Source organism: Raphanus sativus, chromosome 5 (assembly GCF_000801105.2).
Source record: "Raphanus sativus cultivar WK10039 chromosome 5, ASM80110v3, whole genome shotgun sequence".
Classification (NCBI taxonomy): domain Eukaryota; kingdom Viridiplantae; phylum Streptophyta; class Magnoliopsida; order Brassicales; family Brassicaceae; genus Raphanus; species Raphanus sativus.
In genome coordinates, this window is record NC_079515.1 from 37,331,907 (window position 1) to 37,351,517 (window position 19,611).

General features: G+C 35.8%; 3 protein-coding genes and 1 pseudogene across 3 annotated transcripts; 1 reads left to right on the forward strand and 3 right to left on the reverse strand.

Annotated features, from left to right (window-relative positions):
* Positions 1–1,341: 1,341 nt before the first annotated feature.
* Positions 1,342–3,855, reverse strand: LOC108859168 (putative hydrolase C777.06c). The gene is made up of 11 exons (XM_018633027.2): positions 3,565–3,855; positions 3,192–3,325; positions 2,992–3,104; positions 2,821–2,862; positions 2,623–2,678; positions 2,421–2,497; positions 2,208–2,330; positions 2,038–2,114; positions 1,891–1,954; positions 1,750–1,800; positions 1,342–1,656 (listed from the first exon to the last, which is right to left on the reverse strand). Exons 1-11 carry the CDS (start codon positions 3,734–3,736, stop codon positions 1,489–1,491), a joined length of 1,077 nt encoding a protein of 358 aa, XP_018488529.1. The 5' UTR covers positions 3,737–3,855; the 3' UTR covers positions 1,342–1,488.
* Positions 3,856–5,741: 1,886 nt separating this feature from the next.
* Positions 5,742–8,723, forward strand: LOC108863273 (transmembrane 9 superfamily member 7). The gene is made up of 7 exons (XM_018637648.2): positions 5,742–5,972; positions 6,387–6,551; positions 6,646–6,755; positions 6,831–6,939; positions 7,027–7,139; positions 7,204–7,354; positions 7,426–8,723. The coding sequence occupies exons 1-7, from the start codon at positions 5,862–5,864 to the stop codon at positions 8,581–8,583; spliced, it is 1,917 nt and encodes a 638-aa protein (XP_018493150.1). The 5' UTR covers positions 5,742–5,861; the 3' UTR covers positions 8,584–8,723.
* A 124-nt stretch (positions 8,724–8,847) lies between these two features.
* LOC108858931 (uncharacterized) lies at positions 8,848–10,903 on the reverse strand (annotated as a pseudogene).
* A 4,673-nt stretch (positions 10,904–15,576) lies between these two features.
* Positions 15,577–19,502, reverse strand: LOC108859704 (uncharacterized). Its single transcript, XM_018633611.2, has one exon. The coding sequence runs from the start codon at positions 17,668–17,670 to the stop codon at positions 15,712–15,714; it is 1,959 nt and encodes a 652-aa protein (XP_018489113.1). The 5' UTR covers positions 17,671–19,502; the 3' UTR covers positions 15,577–15,711.
* Between the last annotated feature and the right edge of the window lie 109 nt (positions 19,503–19,611).

Sequence of the window (19,611 nt, forward strand, 5' to 3'; positions counted from 1 at the left end):
CTGATTGATTTTTTTTTCTTAGTTGCCTAAAATGAAGGTCATATAATGTAATATTGTTAATTTGTATGATTAAAGAAAAAAGAGGGATAAAAATCGACAAGATTCGTGAGTCACGAGAGTCAATTAGCCAGCGAGCGAGTTCACGAGCGGAGCATATATCAAGAAAATAGTAGGGGAAAATGATTGAGCTAACACATGGACCCTACCAACTAAACACAATAACTAATGTTCGAAAACGCGGTCAACTCGGCCGAGTACACGGCGCTGCAACGCTCGGCGGTGAAGAACCGCCGCGATTCCATCAAAATCAGACAAAAAATCGGATTCATCAAAAAACTTTTGGTTTTTGTGTTTTAAACGCTTAAAATTTGATGTTACGTCGCGAATCTACAGTTCTTATGAAAAAACTGATAAGGAAAATGCAAGAAAACGATATTTTATGTTTAAAAAGTTTGGAGGCGGCCATGAAAATTTCGCAGAAGAAGTGAAAGCCCTAAAATGAAGAAGATGATTTATTTACAATTTTGCCATTAATGAGAAAAAAATTATAAAACTAAAAAGGAGCATCGTGCGGTTTCGGTTTCGAAACCGCGACATGTTAAATAATAAAAGTGCCTTTTTCCACTGGACCCAGTGAATACCATTGCAAGGAATCGCATATAAATATTTAATATATTATGTTTCTACGAAAATTTAAAAAAGTACTGAAAACTAATTCCCGCGTACTCCCCGCTTAATTCCCGATTTTCCGTTATCTCGCTAGGCGTCAACCGACCGCCCGACTCACGCCTAGCGTAGTTTCGAACATGGCTAATGATTAACCTCGTGAGGGTAATTAAATTACTTTTAGCAATCGCACCTAACTTTCATATACGTCGTTTTCCACCACTTACCTCTTCTTTTAATGCCCAGAAACTTTATATTCGAAAATCCTACTCCTAAACATAAACAATGTTAAATTAACTTTTCTTCTCTTGGCAAAAAGTTTGAACGAATAGAGCATCTCCTCGTCGTTGTACCACTTACCTTTAAGTAACACACTAACACACGCACAACCTCAACAAATTTTAATACATGGTTTAGTTTATAAGAAGTGATAATATTAAATTTTCAGGAGAACCCTCTCATGCCACCTTCGGCAATAGACACGCGTGAAAACGACCGGTCCAGTGGACCGACAAGGAAACGTGTATATATAATTAGCCTTCAAGCAGAACAGAGCCATGCAATATGGTCGCCGACTTTTCACGTGTTTTCCCGTTTATGGCCTTCCTCTAATACTAAACGTCACCGTTTGACTGGTCCCCCCACAAGAACCGGTCAGAAATTCACCCAAACCGGTTCAAGTAAACCAAAATATATTAATACCAAAACGTAAATTTATTGGGTGATTTTTGCGGATAGAACAAAACACACATGAATGGTTTTATTTTTGCGATAATGAACTATGAACTGGTAAATACTGAGGCCAAAATTAATAAAACCGAATCAAATCGAGACTGGTACACGAAGACCATCATAGCTTAACTTGACATCAAGGCCTTCTGAGTCCATGAGTTTCTCGAGCTCTTGGCTCACCTTCTCGTGGTCCATCAAATGCATCATTCCAGTGAAAAGGGTTCGTTTTGGTTTAATTTTCCGAACTTCCTCCAACGCCTGGATTTTGGATATGAAAACGTAATTAAACGTAATGATAGGAAGAAAAAAATCTATGTTACAATATATAAAGAAGAGGACAAAGCTCTGTACCCTTGGGAGGCCAAAGTGTGTTGCTGAAGAACGATCAGGCCTCAGAGCATCCTATAATAGAGAGAGAGGAAAAAGATATGTTTTCTTGGATAAGAAGCTATCTTATTGTTAACGGAAGAACAATAGAGTTGAGATTATTACCATGATTAAGAGATCACAGTCTCTAAGGAGCGGGTAAGTTTCTTCAGGTATGTCACTCACATCGCTGCATAAAAATGATGATTCAAAGATGTGAAATTAAGGTAGAGGGAGGGAGGGAGGAAGTGTGTGTGTGTGTGTTTGTTGTACCTTATGTAGCAGACGTCACCAAACCTGAAACCAAGAGAACGGTAGTTACTTCCATGCCACACCGGCAACGGGATGATCTGAAACATACGCAGTTCTTGTCAAGTGCAACACCAAGATGCATATAAGTAACTTTCTGATGATTATAAAAGCCGAGAGAATCCAAAGATTACCTTAAGATCTTTTACCATAAATGGCTGATCCTCGTGAATGATTTTAAACTCCAACTCTGAGACTGCAGCGCCAGGTATGATCACACTCGTATCAACCAAGTAGTAATGGGTCTTCTTCATCACCTGAGATTCACATGTCACGGTAGAGAGTAGTCTTAACTACGTGAGAGATAATAATAATAAGGGGAATGTCTTTTAATGTGTATTGTAAACCTCAAAATCACGCAGAGCGGTGTAAATTGGAATGTGAGGTTGGACATTGTTTGTCCAATCACGGAGATCATCAAGACCTGCAGAGAAGAAAACAAAAAACAATGGAGGAGAAGACTTCAACAACATTTAACTTTACAGGATAAAGAGAAAAAGATGGATGGGATGGGGGGGGGCAAGGTTTAACTTGTCAAGTTTCAGAGACCTCCAATTGCATCAGCATGAGAATGAGTGATTACAACCGCATCAAGTGTTCTTAACCTGGAAACAAAATAAAAATAAACACAACTTAGGTATCATCATGAGGATGGCCATAGAGAAGCAACGATAATAAAACTATCAGAATGTAACAGAGTTCAACTGAGAATGGTGGTTGATGATGGTAAAAAAAAAAGAAGCTAACCCGAAGGTGGGAAACCATTTAAGGGCACTGTGGTAAAAGAACCTGCAAGGAGTAGAAGAGTGAGCATACAAGAAAGAAAATGAAAAATCAATCTCACGAAATATCTTGTATGGAAAAAATGGAATCAACACTCTACAAAAACACAAGAGTGATGGATGTCAGTGCACTTACTTGCCACAATCAATAAGGATGTTTCTTGTTCCGGATGGTCTAGTGTACCGAACAAGAATGCTGGTGTTAAGTCTCCTGTTCTTGTTTCCAGGCTCTGTTGCTTTTGTGCATACCTAGACCAATCAAAATGTATTCTTCCTTTTCAAATGGGATCCCATTGAAGTCGTAGATGAACAGTAAACAATGAAGAAAATAAATACCGAACATGTTTTGAGAGGATTAGTGAGGCAGCTGACACGAGGAATCCCTTCACTAGTTCCAGTACCAATAAACACAATCTCAGAATGGTCTCCCGGTGATGAAACCGGAGCATCATCAGCAGCATTTGCATAATCTAAATATTACACAATCAAACAAATTGTTCATGTTAAGTGCCACCAATTTTTTGTGTTGTGACACAAATCTATACATCAAAAGATGAATGCTTTACAAATAAAACCACTGACACTTTAGAGATCTCTGAATATAATAAAGCTAGGACCTTTCAGATACTGAATGATGCAAAAAAGACAAAAAGAATGTGAATTTCAACGAATCTAACGCAAACCCATCAAAGGAATCGAGTCAACGTACTGGATTGAAGGGAAGCTTGAAGAGCCCTGTTAAGCGGGGACTTCGAAAGGGCAAGACTTTGGCGTCGGAGAAGTGATGTCTGTTGCCGGAGCGGATTGAACGAGGAGAGGGAAAGGCGCGAAGGGCGAAGTGATCCGAAACCAAGAGACAGAACCGCTGAAAGAGCTGTCATTTTTAGCACCAAGTCTGAAAAGCTCTAGTCTGCCTCCAACGATTGGGGATGCGACCTTCTTCTTCTTCTTCTTCTTCTTCCCCTGTTTTTTTGGAGACCTAATGACTTCGATATATTAAAATAAATAAATAAATGTTGGGAAAATAATTAAAAGAGAAACCACAAATTGTGAGATTTATTGTGAAAATAATTAAAAGAGAAATCAAAAATTCCCCTGCTTTTTTTTTCAATTTTTGGGTTTGAGATTCTTAATCCAAAAAGTCATTTTAGCGCTAAAGATTTGTTTAGAAGTTAATTATTAATTTATTCATACATTAGAAAAATTGAGTTTCGTTTTGACCCCAAAAAAACTGAGTTTCGAATCTCATAAAATGCAAGTTATCATCAATTATTCAAATTTTAAATGAAAAATGAATTTTTAACATGATGCGAGTAAACTTATCATGCGAATGAATCCTCATTAAACAACTAAATTTGCTGGTCATAGAACTTAATATTTTCTTAATTTTTAATAATATAAATCAGATTTTTTTTTTTTGAAAAAGGGCATATATAATCCAGTGTTGAAATGTCCATAGTATTACTATAGTGAATTCATAAAAGCTCCCATTTGAAAAGGTGCTCCATTTTGATGATTCACCAAAACCATATCAAAGACATGAGACGGAATTCAATTTTTACATACTGGTCACCCATGTTGAGTGAGAATAGAACGAAACCAGTCAAATGCTAACTTTCCTGTCTCAATAAATTAGATTTTCGAAACGTAAGAATCACAGTACCGCATTACACGAGACCAAAAGATTAAGCAGTTTGGGATAAAAATACTTTTTTCAATTCATCTATGTCTTTGCCAGACTTTCAGATGATTGAATAGATCCGAGCATGGGTAAAGAAGGTAAACTGCTGTCTCTCCCTGGTCATGACAATATGATCAAACTATTCAATAAGCATGTAGGTGAGTGCATAATGCATCCAAGTACTAAAACGAGCTGGTAAGTTCAAGCACTTTGTCCTCAATCTTTGTGTTGTAGCTGAAAGTATAAGGTGTCAATACCCTGAAACAAAAGTTAAACAAAACCGCAAGTTAAGTGTATGCATGAAAACATTCATCAAATTTGACTGCAAACTTTAATAAATCACAAGCATGCAGTAAAATACAGATAATTACTTTACTTAACCGCACCATATCCAACTGCCTCAGCTGTTTGGTCTATCTTATCTGATGTCCATTCTTTAGCGTCTCTAGTCTCTTCAGCTGAACAAACATATGAAGCTAGTTACAAGTTACCAGCAACTTGATAAACAATGCTCATCTTCATTGTCCTATCATAATCATCAATTAACTTTACATAACAAATCAATGAAATCATCCATGAAAGCTCTTGGGATCAAAGTCATATACTAACACAAAGTAGCCACCTTTCTTTCGAAAATAAAAATGTAGTCAGGCCAATCATATATCATCCCTTTGCTTTAACATGAAGCTTCTTCTGGTTCTTTTTAAAGCAATACCACTTTTCTTTTTATCAAAAAGAAAAAAACCCCACCTTTCTTATTGATCAATCATATACAATAGAATCAAATCACAAATAAGGCTACATAATGTGATTGGTTATATACTATATACAATAAATAAATATAAAATTTCCTAATAATATAAAAACTATTTATATTTTGAAACCAAAAATATTACAAACTATTTATACTGTGAAACAGAAAGAGCATGAAATTTGATATAGAAATATTGAATAAAATGACTGGCATGATTAAGTTCCAACTAAAAATTGGTAAAATAAAAATTGAGAATTTGTTTCCTTACATAAAAGATTGCATGATTAAATTCCCAAGATATTTTTCTGTTTACCCAACATAAAAAGATGTCATAAAAGTAAGGAAATGATTTCGAATCTAGTCTTGATTGACCAAAAAATACTGTATATATATTTTACCCTTTAAGCTATTTTCACTAAACCCAGAAAACGACAACGTATTCATAACCGCAGTTTCCTCCATCTTCGTTCAATAATAATAAAAAAAAACGCACTTCTCTTCTCTTCTCTTCTCTTCCATCTGAAGAGGCTCTGAGGAAGAAGATTAGAGAGGCAGAAGAAAAACAACAAAGATGAAAGGAAGCAGCTTTCGATTCTACGCCACACTCTTCCTCTCTTTCCTTTTCTTCTCCTTATCTCGCGCCTTCTATCTCCCCGGAGTCGCTCCTCGTGATTTTCAAAAGGTAATACTTTTTTTTGGTCCGATCTCGCGTTTCCGGTGAGAAGATCGATCTAGGGTTAATGGGTCTTAGTGTTTTTGTAGCTTAGCGTCTAATTTGATCTTCATCTGCTGGAAAGTTGTGTCCTTTTTTTTCAGCCACCGTTTCTGTTGGTAGCTAGCTACTATTGAGTGAGTGGATGAACTCTTTCATTTGGAATCTATCTATGAGATTTGCAGATCCTTTTGAACCATCTTTATCTCTAGGCTGAAGTCATAATGTGAAAAGTTTAGGGCTTTTGTTATATTCATGATTCTGATTATCTGCATTTCAAGGAGTTGATTAACTTTATTTATTGGATCTCAATATGTGTTAATACATAAGAAGTTTAAAAATATTGTTTCCAGCTCTTGATTTGTTGTTTTTTGTCTGGAACAGGGGGATCCTCTTTATGTCAAAGTGAACAAATTGTCTTCTACCAAGACCCAACTTCCTTATGACTACTACTATCTGAATTACTGTAAGCCTAGTAAGATCTTGAACAATGCTGAGAATCTTGGGGAGGTTCTCAGAGGTGACCGCATTGAGAATTCCGTTTATACTGTAAGTATAATACCCATTCATCTGGCTCTAATTGTTGTTTGTTACACTGATTTTTTTTTCATACACTAACCACTTCATAACGTGAATTTGTCAGTTTCAAATGCTGGAGGATCAACCTTGCAAAGTTGGTTGCCGTGCTAAACTTGACGCTGAGTCCACCAAAAAATTCAAGGAAAAAATCGATGATGAATACCGGGCTAATATGTAAATAGCTAATATAGCGTTCTTGTTCTGTGAATGCTTTATATTAATCTGTTAACCTAACCGATTACTGTGTAGGATTCTTGATAATCTTCCAGTAGCTGTACTTAGACAACGGAGAGATGGGAGTCAGTCCACTACTTATGAGCATGGTTTCCGTGTTGGCTTCAAAGGGAGTTATGAAGGGGTATGTATGTCCTTATAACACCATTACTTGCATTTCTCTTTTTACTCTCTCTCTCATTACCAACCAATAGTTGCTTTGCTTTTGTAGAGCAAAGAGGAGAAGTATTTTATCCATAATCACTTGAGCTTCCGAGTTATGTACCACAGAGATCTAGAGTCTGATTCTGCTAGAATTGTTGGGTTTGAGGTTACTCCTAACAGGTATTGCCTACTGGTTGTTTACTTCCTTTACTTAGTTGCCTGATCTCTGTCTTGTTTTGGATAGTATCTTGCATGAGTACAAAGAGTGGGACGAAAACAATCCTCAGCTAGCGACATGCAACAAGGACACAAAGAACTTAATCCAAAGCACTACTGTCCCTCAAGAAGTTGAGCAAGGGAAAGAGATTGTGTTTACATATGATGTCTCATTTAAGGTAATTAATTTATATTTACACTTCTTCTTCTTCTTTACTGTTTGGCTTGCTAAACATTTTTGAATCTCCAGGAGAGTGAAATCAAATGGGCTTCTCGGTGGGACACATACCTCCTCATGAACGACGATCAAATCCACTGGTTTTCCATCATTAACTCACTTATGATCGTCCTCTTCCTCTCCGGAATGGTAGCCATGATCATGATGAGAACTCTGTACAAGGACATCTCAAACTACAACCAGCTGGAGACACAAGACGAGGCTCAGGAAGAGACTGGATGGAAGCTTGTGCACGGCGATGTCTTCAGACCACCGGTGAACTCTGGATTGCTGTGTGTTTACGTCGGCACAGGTGTTCAGATCTTCGGAATGTCGCTTGTCACAATGATGTTTGCGTTGCTTGGTTTCTTATCTCCATCCAACAGAGGAGGACTCATGACCGCCATGGTTCTCTTGTGGGTCTTCATGGGGATATTCGCTGGCTACTCCTCGTCTCGCCTTCACAAAATGTTTAAAGGAGACAAGTGGAAGAGAATGACGCTGAAGACTGCGTTCATGTTTCCTGGTATCCTCTTTGCGATCTTCTTCGTTCTGAATGGCCTCATCTGGGGTGAGCAGTCGTCTGGAGCTATACCTTTCGGTACAATGTTTGCTCTGTTCTGCCTCTGGTTCGGCATATCAGTCCCGCTAGTCTTCGTCGGTAGCTACCTGGGATACAAGAAGCCAGGGATCGAAGACCCGGTCAAAACAAACAAGATCCCAAGGCAAGTACCAGAGCAGCCATGGTACATGAGACCGGTCTTCTCCATACTAATAGGAGGCATCCTACCGTTTGGAGCAGTCTTCATAGAGCTCTTCTTCATCCTGACATCAATATGGCTGAACCAGTTCTACTACATCTTCGGTTTCCTCTTCATAGTGTTCTTGATCTTGATAGTCACCTGCGCGGAGATCACGGTGGTGCTATGCTACTTCCAGCTTTGCAGCGAGGATTACAACTGGTGGTGGAGAGCTTACTTAACAGCAGGCTCATCTGCTTTCTACCTCTTCCTCTACTCGATCTTTTACTTCTTCACGAAGCTGGAGATAACAAAGCTAGTCTCGGGGATGCTCTACTTCGGGTACATGATCATCATCTCTTACGCCTTCTTTGTCCTAACTGGCACAATTGGTTTCTACGCTTGCTTCTGGTTCGTGAGGAAGATCTACTCTTCGGTGAAGATTGACTAGAAACACAAGACAGAAGAAACCAACTCTGATAAGTCTGCAGAAAAGAAAAGAGTTTTTTTTTGAGGTTATTGTATGTTTGGGTGATTGTAGTAGCTGTGACAAAGTAAACGAATCAAATCAACTTTTTAATTTGTTTTCTACTTCCTTGCTTCAACACCTGCACATTTCTACAGATGTTGGCTGAATCGAATTTTACATAGACGTCATATAACACACAGAAATGATGAGGAACGTAAGTGGCTTGCTTCATTTTTATCAATACTTGTTTCAGACTTTCAGGTTTGCTTATGTGCTTCTTCCAGCTGGTTCTTTGTGTGACAGCTTTCTGCATCATCAGGGCTCTTAAGTTGTATACATCTTTTCATCGTATAAAAGAACCAGGAAGAAAGCAGATGAGCCTGTGCAAAGGTTGCCATACACATCCAGCTTTGCAAACAGTAATCTGTTAGTTTTTTTCTTTTTTTTTTGGAAACCATTACAACATATCCAAAGAGTAATCAAAACTGAACAAGAAAAACTTTGTAAGGAAAATACAAAATGGTTCCTTCAATGCTGATGAAAGACACGACTCTCGAAGACCAGACAGTGGAATGTTTTGACAAACAAAAGGAAGCGTAACAGTACCCAACCTCCAAAGAGGTGTTTATTATTTATACCGCCTTCTCGTTACACAATGCCAAGAGCAAATAGGAACTCTAGAAGTCCAGCCTTTGTCAGTTGAATACCTCGTCTTCAGAGAATCGTTGAAGCCTTCGTAATAGATGGAACCTGTGCAAAGGTTACCACATTCATAGCAACGTTCTCGAGTGTTACTACTGTTGCGGATAACTTGGGCAGATCCTGATCTATATGAGAAACGGAACTTGTAACCAGGCTTCATGAAAAAAGAGGATCCGAATACGCATTGAAGGTGGACAGTGGTGCAACAATCATCGCATGAGTAGAACCATTCCTTTGTATCTAATAGTTTTTCACACACCTCGCACCAGTAGACATCATCAGATTCAGCGCTGCTGTCTTCGCCGTAGGAAAGAGTGAACGGATGCTTGTCGTACTTGTAGTGTAACTCATGTGGAATGGTAGCACATTCATAACACAGAGCGTATTCTTCGCATACCGTACAGTGTAGATGAGAACTTTGAACATCTTCTCTTGCAACCTTTACAATCTTCGTTGCTACTGATGGTTGATATGAAAAGGGGATGTTCAGCATGACTTTTATGGGTGAAACACTCTGGAACCGAAACGCATCGAACATCTATAGAACAGTTTGGACCGCCGTCGCTTTTGTACTTGAAACCAGTGGTTACTCGGGAGCAAACGTCACAAGTACGCATGAAAGAGTTGTGGTTTCGAGGAGACGGCTCTAAGAAAAGAGTCTGATTGTTCAATGCATGATCCAGCTTTTTAGGTAGACCAGCACATACCTCGTGGAGTGAGTAATCACATTCCTCGCAATCGTAGAACTGGTCGGAGGAGGCAATAATAGGATACACACACGCTTCACATAGCTTTTCTATGTCTACAACAACACCATCATCATGTTTCTTTAGCTTCAAAGGATGTTCATGACCAAAGTGCTTTATGAAACCATTACCAAGCTTCTTAAAAGGTGCGATATCTTCTTCATCATCTTCGGACTCTTCTGGTTCCCATTCGAGCTCTTTTTCTATCCCAAACAGTCTCATGTGTTGCACATTTGGAATGTGCTACATATACACAACCCTCGCCATCGCAAGAATATTGCCCATACTTGACATCAACCTTTTTGTAGCAAATCCGGCATATATAGGGAACTCATAGGTGAACGGTATGGAATATAATGGAGACGGTGTGGGTGACGCGTGATCTTTATGACTCGTGGTAAGTCGATGCAACTTTGATGAGCCATGTAGCTACATTGGAAACAAGCATAACTTGGTTCGACCGAGTTCACCAACCCACAGTACGCATCGCATGGAACTAACAATGGCCTAGGTAAGAAGATGACCTTTTGGGTTTGCGATAGTAAGCGGTGGAAGCGATCTTGCACAAGGGAGATCCAAGCAAAAGCTACATATCAAACAACGATAGAACCAAGCACCTTCAAAATCTTCTCCACACCAGGTGCATTTGTCGAATATGATATCAGATTTGGAAGGAACAATATCGACAAACTTGGACTTCCCTTGATCATTTGTATCGGATTCTTGATCATCTATGCGGGGCTCCGAAGGATTGGCGTCAGGGATGATGTTGGATATGGTTCCGGTTTCAGGGTCTCGATAGAAGAGAGTGAGAGAGTGTTGGAGGTGATAAGGATGCATGATCCTCCTAGGGCGCTGAGAACATTTTTATATAACTCTCACTTTTAAGTTTAGGCATTTACTCGAATCTAAAGAAAAAACAAAATCCGATCGAATCTGGATCCACGGAAATGTACATAATGGGTAATTTTGTTGGACCAACTTATCTTGGTTTGGTATGGACCTACCCATACTCGATCAGATATCCAAATTACATAAAAACGTTTTGAACATATTAGATATATTTGGGTGTTTCAGATATATTTTCGATATTACGTATATTATTTTTTTTGTTTTGGATTTGAGTTAAAGTTATATTTTCAGATTTCAGGTAAAACTAAAAATAATTTAAAATATATTTCGGGTGTTAAAACAAGATTTTGGATATATTTTGGTTACTCGAGTTATATATAAGTGTATTAGATTTTTTTTGGGGTATTTGAATTTATTTTTGCTTTTTTATTTGGTTTTCAGATATTTTCAAGTTTCAAATCATTTCAGATATTTCTAATATTTTTAAATCTTAAATATTTTAATCGACCTAGACATATTATGTATCCAAATATTATATGTATTATATCCGGACATGAAAGGAACGGACCTAGAACCAAACTCAAAAATTTCAAATATATATTTGGGTCTGAATATTTAGGACCTAAAGTATCCAGATAAAAAGGAACCGATCTAAATACCTGAATACCCAGACCTACTCTCTCATTATATTTTGTGTATCTTTCATAAGTATTACATTTGTTAAATTGTTATGGCTTAAGATTTACTTGGAAAAAAATTTAGCCTATTAAATAGAATAGATTTGTGGGGATTTTAATAATTTTTAAATATATCTTAAATATTCTTTTATTATAACACCTTTGATAAAAAAAATTAGTTGAGGTAATATATATTATTTTTTGTCAACATATGATTTGCAAAAGTGTTTTTTATAATATTTGAAATTATATAATGTAAGATGACATGATACAATATGTTTAATGATATATGCTAACTCATTTTAATAATTAATATCTAAATACTGTAGATGATGTATAACATTAAAATGAAGGGTAATAAAAAAAAATTTTTAAAATAAAATTTTGAACCATGTTTTTAATTGTACTTGGTCAAGATTAACTAAGGGAATCAAATTAATTGTACTTGTTAATGTAGTCCACTTGTTCTGTCCTTCATCGAGATTATGAGAATGATAAATGTTATTGTGTTAGGTATTAAGCAATGAGACACGAGTGTGCTAATATGAGTTGCATAAATATGAATGCACATGAGGGGCTGAGTTCCCATAATTTAATTCCCTTAGTTTACGGTAACAATATTACCTAGGATATTAACTGCACATTGCGCAGAGTGAAAATGTTCAAAAAAAAAATTAGGAAACATTTTTTATAAAAGAAAAAAATTAGGAAACATTACATATTCTATATGTGAAAATTGTCAAAATGGTATGAGTAATAATATATAGGGATTAACATTATTAGTAAAATAATATACCTTAGACTTTAAAATATATGTTCCGGTCTTGTGCTAAAATAGTTGGTTGTCACTGCATCTCTTTGAAAAAATAATAGTCCACTTATATACCGAAGCCTTACCAAATAGCAATGAGTGTATGCGATTATAAACATAAATACACGTGTCATACACAGTCATAATTTTGGTGAGCAACACAGCTATCCAACAAATTCTAATTAATATATTTGTCCAATTTCCATTATTAACGACCAAAATTTTAGCAAGTTTTTTTTGTACGGAAAACGGCTATTCTATTAATCAAACAAATTTTAGGAAGTTTATATTTATTGTAGATCATCTTTTCATAATTTAGGAAATGCATAAATATCATGGTCAAAATTGATAAAATTATCCTCGAAATTATAGATATTTGGCTCAAATAATATAAATCACCCCCAAATCACTATACATTTGGTTCCTAATTTTATATGCTTCCCATATTCCAAAAGATGCAATAATGTTGTATGTGGTTCCTATTTTCGAAATTCGAAATGTTGAAAAAAAGAGCACACATATATAAAAAAATGTATAATTAAAAGAATATATAAAAGAATGTATAAGTAGATGTATACATATATGCATTTTTTAGATATTTCATATTTCATATCTTGACTAAAATTTTAGCAAGTTTATATTTATTGTAGATCATCTTTTCATAATTTAGGAAATGCATAAATATCATGGTCAAGATTGATAAAATTATCCTCGAAATTATAGATATTTTGCTCAAATAATATCAATCACCCCCAAATCACTATAAATTTGGTTCCTAATTTTATATGCTTTCCATATTCCAAAACATGCAATAATGTTGTATGTGGTTCCTATTTTCGAAATTCAAAATGTTGAATAAAAGAGCACACATATATAAAAGAATGTATAATTAAAAGAATATATAAAAGAATGTATAAGTATATGTATACATATATGCATTTTTTACATATTTCATATTGTAAGTAAGCATACATGTATATATATACAAAAGAATGTATAAGTTCAAGAATATATAAAAAAAATGTATAAGTTCAAGAATATATAAAAGAACTAATGTATAAGTTCAAGAATATATAAAAGAATATCAGTAAGGATAAAAAAATATATAACAGAATATATAAGTTCAAGAATATATAAAAGAATGTATAAGTTCAAGAATATATAAAAGAATGTATACGTTCAAGAATATATAAAAGAATGTTAGTAAGGAAAAAAATATATATATAAAAAATGTATAAGTTCAAGAATATATAAAGAATGTATCAGTTCAAGAATATATAAAAGAATGTCAGTAAAAATCAAAAATCTATATATAATAGCAAACCTAATTTTGTTCTCTTATGACATCAGCATTTTTTTATAGGAAAAAAAAGTTTGATCATACGTTTGAGTTTATCACTGCTTCTAATCCGACGGACAAGATTTTTTTTTAATCACAAATCTTACGTCATCTAACTGTTTCAACAAATCGACGCATCCCTTCTCTAATCGATGCACCCTTTATGGTGACCTCTTTTGGTACCTTTTTAAATTGATTACTGATTTGAGTCGTTGTGTTCTAAGAACGCTTCTTAATCCAAGTCCCAAGGAAAAGCTTTGGATCATAATCTCTAACTAGCCAATTCGATGCTACAGACCTACAGTTGATTTCTAATAGATCTCGCCACGAGTCTAAACCACCACCGCTGTCACCGTTCACGGAGAGGAGAAGCCAACGTCATAAAGTTGATCAGAGAGAAGAGCAAGAAGAAGAAGAAGAAGAAAGTTGTGGTGGTGACAACGCTGCCATGGAAGGAATTGAAAATCTCAAAGTCAGAGAAAATAAGATACGGAGGATAGATCATGTCATCCGATGTTGAGCCTCAACTACGCAACTTGGAAGCTTCGTCTGTTAAAGCTTCGCTGTTTCTAAGGTCGGAAGCTACAGGGGGCAGACGTCAATGCATGTCTTTCTCTAATAACATCTGTTTTTCTTTCTAAATTACGTTTATAAAGCTTATGAACGTAGAGATGCGATGTTTCTAGATGTCAGTGAATAGATTGCATAGATGGTAAATGTATGCTCAGGAGAAGGCCGTTAATACTGCTTCAAATTAATTATCTACTCCTTATTTAACATGTTGTCTTTTTTTAATCTCTTGCATGTTCTCAACTTCGGTTACATGTTATTAGGCTGGTTCCACAGAGAATCAAGATATTGAATATTTAAACGCTGTAGTCTGAGTAGGCTTGTTCTTGTGAATATGATTGTATCGCAGGTCCAGCATCACCCTGGGACAGTGCTGATCATCCTTGCTGGTAGGTTCAAGGCAAGAGAGGAGACTCTGCTGTCCTTGTGATGCCATCTTGGGAAAGTGCGATTAAATTAACAAGCTCCTTATATCCATGTAAATAAATAATAATACCAACTTATTTTTGGTCGGCAGTGGCATAAAAAGTAGCACTAAGCGACGAAATTTTAATAGATAAAAGGGTTACCTCGTTATTAAAATATTACCGAATAACGATAAGTGATTACAGCTGTGAATACAGACATACTTCCAGAGTTTATTAATTAACTAAGATTAATATAATCATTAAAGTTTATTTTTAGTTATTTATAATATTGTAAAACATTTTAATATTTTTATTAAGTTATAATTATACAATTTTATTATCGAATAATATTTTTTAATTATTCTATGATCTTTTTAAAAAATTATAATTTTTAATATCATTAATTTGTTTTATATCTACCAATTATAGAAATATAGTTTAATTTTACTTTTTGATAACTATACAACTTTTATATTATTTTTATTAATTTTATACAAGTTGATTTAATATATTTATCCAAAAGAAATAAATAAGAAAATATATCTAAGATTATATTTTTAAAAATTACATATACATATCTATTTTTAAATATAATTCAAAATAACAAAAATGTTTAATTTATCTTAATTTTATGTTCAAATAATAACAAACTTTATTATTTCAAAATTTTGGTAAGAAAATAATAAAATCCTAAAATAATAATAAAGCTTTATAAATATAATTTAAATTTTAAAAAGTTTACTACTGTATATGGTGAAGGAAAATATTTAGTAGTCTTATAAAAGTTAAAGTTAATTGTTGACTTGATTAAATATTCTGTTTTTCTTTGTTTAAATCTACAATAATGTTTTGCTCAAAAGAAAAAAAAACTACAATAATGTAATCTACAATGATTAAATCTTCTACCTAAAAAGCATCTGCATACAGTGCTGATAAAGTATTTCTGTTTTCTTTGTGGAAATCATTTAAAGAGTATTCCACACCTAGAAAGAGGTATTTATTCAAGCTAAAAACATTGTACTAACGAGAGACTTCCTCGGAGAATTTCAAAAGAGAACAGTGAATGTTTGACAAAGTAAGGAACGTAACAGTAACACCAACAAGGTCTATTACCTACCATTTTTTTCTGTAGACAATGCAAAGAGCAAAAAGGAATTCTATAAGTCAAGCGATTGTTGTAAGAAAACATATAAATGTGACCGTAGCCTTCGTAGTAGACAGAACCTGTGCAACGGTTGTTACAACTATAGCAAAGAAGTCGAGTGTTACTGTTGTTGCCGAATACTTCCGCAAATCCACCACCATGGCGACCGAATATGGAACCAGGCTTTATAAAAAAAGAGGATCCGAATATGCATTGAAGGTGAATAGTGGTGCAACATTCGTCACATGTGTAGAACCATTCCTTTGGATCTAATAGTTTTTCACACATCTCGCACCAGTATATATCACCAGCGCTGCCTTTTTCACCGTAGGAAAGGGTGAGTGGATGCTTGTCGTACTTGTAATATATTTCATCAGGAATGGTACCACATGGGTAACACAGAGCGTATTCGCATACCGTGCAGTGTAGATGAGACCCGGTACATCTTTTCTTGCAACCTTTACATATGATCTCATCCATGCTGTTGTAGGATGTGGAGATAAAAATGTGATGCTCATGACTTTTGTGGATGAAACACTCTTGCACCGAGATGCAACTAACATCTACCCAAAAACGTGTGCAACGTCCTTCTTTATGGCATCGGTACCTGAAACCAGTGGATGCTCGGAAACAAACTGAACAAGCCATGTATGCGTAGTTGTCTGGGGGAGAGGGGTCTAAGAATAGAGTGTGGTTGTGCAATGCATGATCCATTTTTCTAGGTAGACCAGCACATACCTCGTGGAGAGAGTAATCACATCCCCCGCAATGGTAGAATTGGGGAGAAACGATAGGAAACACGCATGCGTCACATTTCTTTACTGTGTCTCCAACACCATCCTGCTTCTTGAGCCTCAAAAGATGTTCGTGACCAAAATGATCAATGAGGCCATTGCCTAGGTTTTTGAAAGATGCAATGTCTTCTTCATCAGTTTCATTAGCCTCTGGTTCCCATTCTAGATCCGTCCCATCCCATACATTCACATGCGTTGCACACTTAGAGTGGACTACATAAGAACAATCTTCTTGATTACAAGAATATTGTCCATATTTGACGTCAACATATTTGTAGCAAATCCGACATGAGGAACTCATAGGTGAACGGTACGGAATATAATGGAGACGGTGTGGGTGACGCGTAATCTTGATGACTCGGGGTAAGTCGATACAACTTTGATGAGACATGTAGTTACACTGTAAACAAGCATAACTTGGTTCTGATGCGTCCACTAACCCACAAGCATCACATGGAACTAACAATGGACGAGGTAGGAAGTGGAGTGAGTGGTGATGTCCTTTTGGGTTTGCAAGGGTGAGAGGTGGAGCCTTCTCCGCACAAGGGAGATCCAAGCAAAAGCTACAAATCAAACAGCGATAGAACCAATCACCTTGGAAATCTTTTCCACACCATGTGCATTTGTCAAATGTGATATCAGATCTGGACGGAACAATATCCACAAACTGGTACTGCCCTTGATCAGATGTGTCGGATTCTTCATCATATATGTCTGGCTCGGAAGGGTTGGCGTCGGGGATGATGTTGGATACTGTTCCGGTCTCAGGGTCTCGATAAAAGAGAGTGAGAGGGTGTTGGAGGTGATAAGGATGTGTAATCCTCCTCAGACGTTTATGACAACCATTGTGGAACTCCACACCGCAGGTTTTGCAGTAGTATTTCACATAATCCTCGTGCCGTACCGTATATTTTCCGCTGCAAGTAAAGCAGCCGAGCCGAATGACAGGGTTGACTTCAGTGGACAAGCTATGATGAGTGTGACCAGGATGAGACAGAAGGCATCTCGGTCCATTTCCATCAGACATTTTGTTTACTGGTTTGGCTGTGATATCTATCTAACTGCATCTCTAAATATTTATGCTTAACTAGTCTTTCATCATCATCTTCATCTTCATCCGTTTCTTTTATTCTGCTTTCCTTGTAATGCCATCTTGAAAAGTGGGATAAATGTTTAAAGAACACAAAAGGTTTAATTAAATTAATAAGCAGATCCATTTATCCATGTTAATAAAAAATGATCAACTTGTGTTTTGGTCGGCAGTGTGGAAAAAGTAGCATTTAAGCCATCTACATAAAATTTCAAATGATAGAAGGGGCTCCATTGTTATTAAAATAGTATCTTAAATGGATTACAGCCTGTGAACAAGAAAAAAAAAAACATACAAGAGCTTTCTTTCTTTTTTGGTTGAGAACATACAAGAGTTTATCAGATTACACCAAAGAGTTTGGCAGGACTGAATCTAATATTTCTTTTCTTTCTTTTTCTACGTTGTCTTCAATTTTGACTTAATCGAAGACATTTTCATGGGATTTGAACTAATTATTTAAAGAGAATCAAAATTTTCAGAATTAGTTATTTAGAAAAATATTAAAATTTAGTAGGAATATGTGATCCCGTTTGCCATAACTTGTTTTGTCCTCTAGTGTAAACTCGAAAGTCCGAAATACCAATCCGAAATAGCTAAGGTGTGCTTGGTAAAAAGTAAACTAGTACTATTCCATTGTTTGTGTGTAAATGGGATGTAACTTTCAAATCTTCATATTGTTAGGTACATTGTTTTAAATAAAACTTGAAAACAATGGGGAACTAGTATAAAGATCTTAAGTTGCTAAGTAACTTGTACCAAAAAACAATTTCAAACCCTTTGGTAACATATTTAGCAAACTGTATCTGCATCTTACCCACTATACAAACAAACAAAAAATGGGATTGATTTAGAAATTGGCCCTTCTAATGTTAGAAAAAAAAAATAAGTTAAATAATTAACAAAAGCATTTCTATGTATATCTTCATATGGAGAAAAAAAAATATTAGGGACTGGCAATTTAAGGTGTTAAAGAATGACCATATTATATAAGTTGGAACGCTGGTCACCCCATTTGCATCAAAAGCAGATCCATGAAATTTTAAAACCTAGTGGGGTTAATTTGTTATTAAGAACTGAATACTACTGACAAGTGATAACAGCTGTAAGCAAGAACATCAGTAGTTTGCTAGTTAATTGAAAACATCATTGGTTCTTAGTCTACTTTTTCTTTCTTTAGTACATGTCTTGATAATAAACAATGCAAAAGTTGTATGTAATCATAGTAATGCGGGCATTGATAAAATTAACCTTATATAACACAGCGACCGTTATGAAAATCAACCGGTCAATACATTTACCTCCCTGGTTCAGTACCGTCATATTATCCATGGTGTACATTCCAACAAGAAACAAATAGCTGCTTCAGAACTATAGTGAGACCACTCATATCTCGACAAATAGCCTTCATAGTATATGGAACCGGTGCAACGGTGGTTACATTCATGGCAGAACAGTCGAGTGTTACCACAGTTGCACATAATTTTCAGAAAACCACCAATCATCCAGAATGTGGAACCAGGTTTTATAAAGTAAGAGGATCCAAAGAGGCACCCAAGGTGGATAGTAATGCAACATTCATTACGTGTGTAGAACCATTCTCTTTGGTCTAATTGTTTCTCACACACCTCACACCAGTACATGTTGTTATCATCCACGCTTTCTCCATAGGAAAGAGTGAGTGGATGCTTGTCGACTTTGTAGTGTATTTCATCTGGAATGGTACCACATGGAGAATTCTCACACCGTTTTTAACATGATTACCAAAAAAAAAAAAAAAAAATTCTCACACCGTACAGTGTAGATGAGACCATGAACATCTTTTCTTGCAACCTTTGCATCTTACCCCCACTATACAAAAAAAAAAAAAGGCTTTCTTGC

Bases quoted from the DNA above. Each gene is read 5' to 3' on its own strand.
- LOC108859168 (XM_018633027.2), bottom strand. From the start codon at position 3,736: ATGACAGCTCTTTCAGCGGTTCTGTCTCTTGGTTTCGGATCACTTCGC. The intron at 2,498-2,622 runs GTCTCTGAAACT...TCTTCTCTGCAG, and splicing joins TCATGCTGATGCAATTGGAG to GTCTTGATGATCTCCGTGAT. The intron at 1,955-2,037 runs GTACAACAAACA...ATTTTTATGCAG, and splicing joins GGTGACGTCTGCTACATAAG to CGATGTGAGTGACATACCTG.
- LOC108863273 (XM_018637648.2), top strand. From the start codon at position 5,862: ATGAAAGGAAGCAGCTTTCGATTCTACGCCACACTCTTCCTCTCTTTC. The intron at 7,140-7,203 runs GTATTGCCTACT...TGTTTTGGATAG, and splicing joins TTTGAGGTTACTCCTAACAG to TATCTTGCATGAGTACAAAG. The intron at 7,355-7,425 runs GTAATTAATTTA...TTGAATCTCCAG, and splicing joins CATATGATGTCTCATTTAAG to GAGAGTGAAATCAAATGGGC.
- LOC108859704 (XM_018633611.2), bottom strand. From the start codon at position 17,670: ATGTCTGATGGAAATGGACCGAGATGCCTTCTGTCTCATCCTGGTCAC.